This window comes from Passer domesticus, chromosome 18, assembly GCF_036417665.1.
Source record: "Passer domesticus isolate bPasDom1 chromosome 18, bPasDom1.hap1, whole genome shotgun sequence".
NCBI classification, from domain to species: domain Eukaryota; kingdom Metazoa; phylum Chordata; class Aves; order Passeriformes; family Passeridae; genus Passer; species Passer domesticus.
The window spans coordinates 10,804,924-10,813,559 of record NC_087491.1 but is presented as its reverse complement, the minus strand read 5'-3'; the positions used below and the strand labels follow the sequence as shown (position 1 = coordinate 10,813,559).

Here is an 8,636-nt window from a genome sequence, read left to right as displayed (position 1 = left end):
TTGCCACAAATATTGAAAAATAACAATGTCCCATCAAAAATATGACCAAAGCCAGAGCAATCCTGTTCTCCCAAGGGCTGCCAGCCTCCCATGTCCTCATATTTTTTTTTTGTTCCAAAGCATTTCTACATTTCTACGTTTCAATCCTCTACAATAGAGGGTTTGCTCCGCTATTGAAAGGGAATATTTCAACACTTTGTTCAATCATGGCATCGAGTTTTAAGAGCTTTGAGTTTTAGGTTTTTTATTTACTGATATTGATGTGAATTTATCAAAACACTATGTAAAGTTTAGCTGACAAATTTATTTGTAATCTTGAAGTATTTGATCATCAGAGAGAGAGCGAGAATATAAATAAAAGACACTGGACATCCACATAATCTACAGTTAATTCCATAATTTTTACAGATAACAATATACATATTGTCTTGCCTTTCCTCACAGTCAGCTTGCACGATATCTGTGGAAATACACAAACGCCTGGAGCAGGGACGTGTCCCCAGGGAAGGGGGTGCTCCCTCCAGCAGTGCCTGGGGAAGGGCTCGTCTCAAACCCAAACCCCAAGAAGGTTTTTGGCAACAAGACATCAGGGTGATTTTTGAGACACTTTGCAGTAAAACTGATACAAAGAAATTTCAAGGAAAAGCATAAGATCCACAACCCAGATCCACCACCGGCGGCCCTGGGTCAAGAAAATTCACCTCTTGACCTCGTGATAAACGTGGAATTACTTGGTAATAAATACATCTATTCACGGTTTAATGCTTATATGGAAGAGTCAACCTAGCAATCTACAAATTAAAAAGGGGAGAAGCAGAATTAACAAATGATTTTCATTTTACAAAGGAAAAGGGCTGTTGATAAATGATTGGCATATTAAAGAGCATTTTGTTTTAGAAAAGTGAATGTAAATTCAAAGTAAAACAAAACATACCGCATTGGTGCACTTTTAAAAAATCTGTTGGAAGAACAGAGAAGTTTCCTACCATGGATTTCTGAAGTGATTCACTATGAACATTTCTCCTATAGAAACATAGACATTGTCACACCTTTCACCGTGGATGAGGATTTTATTTTCCCTTAAAAATGTTTCGGTGTGGATGGGTGACGGAGCAAGTCCTTGCTTCGGAGAATGCACCGACAACAAAACGCGAAATACCTCAGACCAAATCTGGAAAGCACAAGTCTTGGTGTTTGGTAAAGACACGAGAATCAGTTGGTTGGGACGCTCCGGGTGCCAGTGGTTGCAGTGCCAGGGCCTTTATCATCACCACCATGCCAGGGTCATCTCCGAAATCCCCGTGCCACATTCCTGCCCCGCTCGGCACTCACGGCTTGTCCTTTCCAAGAGCAGGTGACACTTCACGGCACCGAGTCCTTCCCCTTCCCACTGCCTGGGGGTGTCCCCTGTATCAAAACTGAGCGTGGTCGACCTCATCCAGCCAGGAGGCCGGGCTGGCCGGGAAATCCGGGTACCCCCCGCTGCTGCCGGTGGAGAGGTCGGAGCTTGGTCCATTCCCCGCCAGCACCCTCATGGGCTGGGGCACGCCTGCTCCGCTCTGTCCCATGATGGCCAAGGCGTTGTCTGGGTAAACCAAGCTGGAGATTAAGGGCTGGTGGCCTGGCAGTGCCTGCAGGGACGCCGGGGACGGGGGGATGCCGTAGGGGCTGGCGGGGCGCAGGTCGTGGTACTGGTCCTGAGCTGGCAGCCCGCTGTGCTCCAGGGCAAAGCTCCCGGTGGTGCCAGCCTGCCGCGCCAGCGCCGGCGACGCTTCGCTCAGGCCGCTGTAAATCCCGTTGGAATGGCTCATCTCGGACATGGAGGGCTCGTCTGCAAGGGAGAAGGAGAGGTTTTACTGGATGGTCACCCAGGAATTCCTGAAAACTCTGGGTATAAATAGATTAAAAGGATAGGAGCTGAGCAGTCACACTCTTCCATTTGTAATTCCTTGTTATTCCCATCCTTGTTGATAAATCTTCATAGGCAGCCATGGGATTATTATTTTTTTTCCTCAGTACAAACATCTAATACGTCTTGTATTTTAAAAATATGCATGAAAAGTACATATTAAAATATAAAACTGTGATTTAAAAATAATTCTTTAGAGGGGAAGTGAATTCAATGCCTTTCCACCCTTTGTTTCTATTTGGTTTTGAGGTTTATTGAATTGGTTTGGTTTTTTGAATTTTGATATCACTTTTAGGAGTTACCTGAACCAATGTAAGATAAATTCCCCATTGCTCAGGAAAAGAGATATTAAATTAAGATATTTGTCTGCTCAGGAACAGGCTAATGAAAACACAGGAACAGAGAATGTATTTGTATGGCTTAAAACACTCCTGAAAAATGAGCAATATTTTTAAAGTTCCCAGCAAAAATTGTTTGTATTTGTTGGTGGCTTTATGGACAGTGAGAGCTGCTCTGTTGCCGGGGATACAAACCTGTTTGTGGCATTGAGCTCTCAATAATTGTTCGACATTTTTTAGTTATTATTTATGGACTATTCATATTTAATGAGCTGATACACAGTGTGCATAAACAGACTCGAAAATCAAATAGTTTTTAGGAGCACGGCAGAGGAGCTGAGATGAAAAAGTGTGTGTTTATAAATCCACAGTCTGTGTAAATATACACAGAGGTTTGCATTTCTGTTTCTCTCCCACTCCTGAAAATGATACAAAAATTTGGAGTGGAGCTGGGATTGTGTAGAACATGTAAAAAATGTAACCCGGCCTGGAGCCGGGTCCCTGCCCCTGCAGGTCTGGAGAGTGCGGGGTGAGCTGCTCTTGGTCTGCTCTGGGTTTGTCACCAAAAAGGGGACAAAAAGGGGACAAAAAGGGGACAAAAAGGGGACACTGTGCTGCAGAAGCCGCCTAACAGGCAACAATTTCCTTTTTGCAGCACAGAACAGCTCCCATAGGACTGCACAAATAAAACCATCCCTAAATAAGACTAAAAAAATATATATTAAAGAAAAAAATCGCACTCTTTTTCCCATAGAAACATTGAGGTTCTGGGCTTTCTGGTTTTTGTATTTCCGAGAAAAGGCCGTGTCTGAGCAGCGGCTCTGGCACCGCAGAGCCGAGCTTCCCCCGCCCTTCTCGGGCCCGGCTGCCCCTCGGTTCCTGCCCGCGGTGAATCCCATCCCTTGCCGCTCTGCCCTTCTCCCGCTCGGTGTCACCCGCTGTTTATTGCCGCAAACTCCGACCGCGGCCCCGAGGGGCTGGCAGCAGCCGGGGCGCGGCAGGAGGGCACAGCCCGAGCTCGCAAAGCCCGGCTGGGGCTGCGGGCACCGACCTGTGAAGGAAACCTCGGCGTCGCTGTCGGGCCCCTCCTCCTGGATGCTGTCCTTGTCGGACTTGGATGTCCCCCGGGATCGCTTCATGTTCCTGAAGTACTGCCCCCACCGCTGCCTCCCCGCGTCCTTCTTCAGCCTTTTCTCCTTGGCCCGGCGGTTCTGGAACCAGACCTGCGAGCGGGGCACACCGGGGAGCTCGGGGCTGCTGGCCGCCCCCCGCCCGCCGCCCCCGGCCCGGCCCGGCCCGGCCCGGCCCCGCTCTCACCTGCACCACCCGCATGTCCAGCCCCGTCTCCGACGAGAGCTGCTCCCGGACGTGCCGCGCCGGTTTGGGCGAGTTGTTATAAGCGTTTTTGAGCGTCTCCAGCTGCTTGGCCGTGATGGTGGTGCGGGGCCTCTTGGCCGTAGACTCAGCCTCTGCCGACACGGGGCGAGTCAGAGACCCCCGACCCTCCCCGGGCTGTCCCGGCACCCTCCCGCCCGGGGTGTGAGCCTGTCCCGGGGGGCAGCAGCCCCCCTGCTGCCCTTGGGGGTGGAAGGGACGGGGCCAGGGGTACCTCTCTGCTTGGCCGTCTCGTAGTCCGCCTTGCAGACCAGCCTGCTGTCCTCCATGAGGTAGAACTCGTCGCCGGTGGCCAGCTGCCGCTTGCAGACGATGCAGGCGAAGCAGTGCAGGTGGTAAACGAAGTCCTGGGCCCGGCGCACCACCTGGGTCGGGGGGATGCCCTGCTGGCAGGCGGCACACTTCGTCCCGAAGCGCCTGAGCATGGGGGACAAGCGGCGGCCGCTGAGCTGGGGACGCCGGGCACGGTCCCCGCCGGGCCCGGCGCTGTCCGCGGTGCTGCTCCGGTGCCGCTGTCCCGGTGCTGAACCCCAAACGCGCCCGGGCCGCGACACCCGCCAGGCCCCAGCCGCCCCCCGACCCCTCCCCACGCACTTGAAGAAGTCTTCCTTGCAGTAGACGCCGTCCCCGCGGCTGAAGCACTTCTCGGCCAGCTGCGTCTGGCAGTCGGAGCATTTCAGGCACTTGCTGTGCCAGTGCCGGTCCAGGACTTTGAGGATGAACCTGTCCACGATGTGCTGGTTGCAGCCGGCGCACAGCGGGATCTCTGCGGGGAGGCAGCCCCCGTCAGCCCCGGTGGCCCGGCCCGGCCCGGCCCGGCTCGGCCCGCCGCCCCGGGGCTGCCACCGACCGACAACAGAGCCGGGGGTGGCCCGAGGAACACCACGGAAAAAAGCATTATTCGTTCAAATTCGTTGTCACGGCATCGTGGAGAGCAGCGAACGCCCGAGCCGAGCACACTCCGGGAGAAGTGCCCGGGATAAACAAGAAGGGAAGTGATGGAAAGGAATCAAGCCCCCGAGCGAGCCGCCGGCAAAGCTGTAATTATCACAGGCTCTTTTTCCTTTTCCTAAACTTCCAAAATTCACCTGCGAGCAACGGCAGGGTAGCCCGAACGGGGTGGGGAAAGAAACTACCAAAAATTACGAGAATTGCACTGAATATAAAAACGCGGCAGTCTTGTCCCGTCCCCCTCTAGACACCGACAGAGATTACACAGAAAGAGATAAGGATACAGCTATGGAGAAATAGAGATATAAAAATAAACAGATACAGCAGACAGAGAACGAAATGTACAGATATATAGACATAAATATATAGGTTTCAGTATATAGGTATAGATAGAGATAAGCAGGTGAAAATATGGATATGAGGTACATAAATACAGATATATCGGTACAAATAGAGGCAGAGAGATGTATGACACGGCTGTACAGGAACAGATGGGTACGGACACGACAGTATTTCCATGTAAAGATAATTCCATGTAGATATGGGCGCTGGATCGCCGTGCACAGGGGTAAGAGGTGGAGGTGATAATCGTTATCCTCAACAATTCACCGCGCCCAAACAAACAACCCCAAGAGAGGCAGCGCTAAAGGCGGCGGCCCCGGCCGGGACGGAGCTCCGGCGGCGGGCACGGCAGCACGGCACGGCCCGGCACTGTCCCGGTCCGGCCCGCTCCGCGGCTCTTACGCTGCATGGCGATCCGCGGCAGCTCCGCTCCCTCAGGCGGGCCGCGGGCTCTGGCGCATCTTCCGCGGGGCGCGGAGCCTCCGCTCTCCCCCAGCCGGGAACCCCCCCAAAACCCAGCGGCCGCCGTGCCCCGCTCCGGGCGCCGCGGATTTAATTCGCTAAAGCGGGTTATTTTTAGACGCCGGCCCCCGCCGCCGGTGCCGCTCTGAGGCGCCGGGCAGGGAGGGCACCGCGCTGTATTTAATCCCCCCCGCCCCCGGGGCCGGCGCTCATCCCCTCCCGCCGCCCCTTCCCGGCCGCGCTCGGCGGGAGGGACGCGGCCCCGGGGCCCGCAAAGGAGCCCCGACGGGGCCGGCGGCGGGCGGGGGCCGCGCCGGGGGAGGCAGCGAGCCGCACACCCCGGGATTTGCCCCGGCACGGGTAAAGCACCCCACGGTTCGCCCCCCACCCCGAGACCGGCCCTCGGCCACGGTGAGCCACGCCGAGCCCTTCCCGCTGCCTGCCCGGCCCCGACGGAGCGCAGGACCGCGGGGCCGTGAACGAGCGTCGTGTCCTGCGGGAAAACGGAGTTTGCGCGTCCCTCGTTCTACCGGGGGCTCGATTTCGGCGGTGTCGCCTCCGCCCCTGCGGAGCACGAGCAGCTCCCGGTTGCTCCGGGTCCAACGCGCGCCGCGGAGAGCCCACGGGGACAGCCACGGGAAGGCGAACCGGGGAAGGACCGGGGGCACCGGCCCGCTCACGGCGGGTGCGGGGCCGCGCGGTCGGTCCCGCTCACGGTGACACCTCTGTCCCCGCACACCGGCGGGGCCCCCGCCCCGGCTCGTCGTTGATTCTCTTTTTTTAAGCGCCATCGACAGCTTTCGCTGTTGATAAGAACCGAGACGGCCCCGCTCTGGGACCGGACCCGCTGCCCCGAAGGCGGCTCGGGCTGCCCCGTTGAGCTCCGGTCACACCGGGCGAGCGCAGCCCGGTTCTCCCGCCCCGCCAGGGCTGGCCCCGTTCGTTCAACGGGACGAAATAACGTTTAAGAGAAGAATTAACGGAGTTTTTCTAAAGCGGGGGGAAAGCCGCGTGGGAGCCGGGCAGGGGGGCGCGGGGAGTCCCCGCAGCCGGAGGGAACCGTCGGGCACCGGGAAGTCCCCGTTCCGTCCCTGTCCTCGTTGAGCGGGGAGCGGCGGAACCCCGGGGCAGGAGCTGCCGCTTCGCCGGGCCGGGCAGAGCTCCGTGAGCGCCGCTTTTCCCCGGGATGGACGGGGACCTGAGCCGGCAGCGCACGGGGGGCAGCGAGGGGGGCTCTGAAATCGGGGACGAGGGAGAAGAGAGCGAGAGAGAGCGCGGGGCGGGCGGGATGGACCGGGACGGATCCCCCGGTGCCGTCGGGCCGCCCTTCCCCGCAGGCAGCCCCGACCGCGGCCCCGACGGTGCCCCCGGGACACAGACGGAGCTCGGCCGGGCCCGGGGCTCCCAGAGCAGCCGCCGCTGCCTCCGCGGGGGGACGCGGGGACCTGCGCGCCTCCCCCTCACCTGGGCTCCGCGGGAAGGGGCAGAGCTCCGCTGCCTTCTCGGAACCGGCGCGGACCCGCTCCAGCAGCATCGCGGCCTCCGTGGGCGCCGTCCGAAGTGCGCGGGTGGCTGCGGAGGAGTGGCGGAGCGGCGCGGAGGGGCGCGCAGGGAGCGGCGCGGGGCTGGGCGGGGCGGGGGGGCGCGGGGGGCGGGCCGGGGGCGGCACCGGGCCGCAGCTGGGCCCCGGTTCAGCGCCGGGCTCTTTAGCATCACAAAAGCGGCCGGGGCAGCGCCGTCCCCGCCGTCCCACGCGTGGCCGCGCCCGGCGCGGGGGCTCGGGGTGCGGCCCCCGTGGAGCCCCCGGCGGCCGCACGAAGGGGGTCGGGGGAGCCGCCGTCGGGGGAAGCCTCTTCCCGGCCCCGGCTGCCCGCCGGCCGCCCCCGAGCCCAGATTTCGTTTGTGCCCGCGGTGCGGGGCTCCCCCGACGCCGCCCGTGGGCAGCGGGGGGCTTTCCCCCCGCCGCTAATTAATTAAAAAACCAGAGAGGTAGCGGGTGCCTGACCCGCGGCCAGAAGCGTGCGGCGGCTGCGGGAGGTTAATTGCGCTAATTGAAGACGGGGCGGACACGGACGGAGTGTGCGTGTGCGGAACACGCGGGGCCGTGCGGGGTTTTTCCCCCGGGGCCGTGCGGGTTTTTTCCCCGGGGCCGTGCGGGGGTTTCCCCGGGGCTGTGCGGGTTTTTTTCCCCGGACCGTGCAGGGTTTTCCCCCGGGGCCGTGCGGGTTTTTCCCCCGGGGCCGTGCGGGTTTTTTCCCCGGGGCCGTGCGGGTTTTTTCCCCCGGGGCCGTGCGGGTTTTTTCCCCGGGCTCTGGCCGTGCACACAGGTGCAGGGTGCGTGTTCCCCTGCCCGCAGCCGGTGCCTGTGTCCTGTCCCACGGCCCCTCGCGTTCCCGGGGCGCTGCCAGGGCCGTGTTTGTCCGGGGGAGCCCCAGCGTGTGCGCACCGCTTGCCGCAGGCAGCCGCGGCTGATAATTGTGGTTGTTACTGTGAGCCCGTTAATCCCCCGAATCCCTTTACCTCCTGCTCGCAGGGGATTACAAATTAATAAAAGCAGCTTAGGGGCGGGAGCCTCCAAACTCACATATGCTCCTGCCGACGGCGGCACCGGGACTTTCGCCCGCTCCTGGGGGCGGCCGTGGAGCCCCCGGCGAGCCCCGGACCCAGGCACCCACCCCAGAGCACCCTCCCCTCCTCCGGGCCCTGCGGGGCTGGCCCTGGACAGCTCAGCCCTGTGAGCTGGGAAATGCAGGGACACACTCTGGGATCAGGGCTGGGGTCCCCAATAAAGCACCCAGGAATGCCAGGCGGGATTTGGGGTCCAGGTCCTGCCCGAGTGGGACCGGTACCGTGAGCAGTGACACAGAGTGGCACCAGCACCTCCCCAGGGCCGTGAACACCTTCTGGGGACAGCTGATGGCCCACACCGTCCCTTTTAAGCTCGGTTTTGAAGTGGATTTTTAATCTGAGCCTCTAAGGAAGCACTTTGAGCAAACCCGTGTGTGGTGGTGCCCGTTCCCCCGGGCACGGGGCAGGGGTGGGGCAGCTGTGGCCGGGCAGGAGGGAGGGCAGGGGCGGGACAGAGGGCAGGGGCTGTGAGCCATCAGGACAGAGCCAGGGCTGTGTCACACTTAGGACAGAAGGCAGGGGCTGTGACAGAGGGCAGGGGATGTGACCCATCAGGACAGAGGGCAGGGGCTGTGTCCCACTCAGGAGAGAGCCAGGGGATATGTCACACT

At 59.9% G+C, this 8,636-nt stretch overlaps 1 protein-coding gene across 1 annotated transcript; it reads right to left on the bottom strand.

Annotated features, from left to right (window-relative positions):
* Positions 1–309: 309 nt before the first annotated feature.
* Positions 310–6,939, bottom strand: LHX3 (LIM homeobox 3). The gene is made up of 6 exons (XM_064393529.1): positions 6,862–6,939; positions 4,237–4,408; positions 3,857–4,059; positions 3,565–3,716; positions 3,299–3,470; positions 310–1,831 (listed from the first exon to the last, which is right to left on the bottom strand). The coding sequence occupies exons 1-6, from the start codon at positions 6,929–6,931 to the stop codon at positions 1,413–1,415; spliced, it is 1,188 nt and encodes a 395-aa protein (XP_064249599.1). The 5' UTR covers positions 6,932–6,939; the 3' UTR covers positions 310–1,412.
* Positions 6,940–8,636: the final 1,697 nt, after the last annotated feature.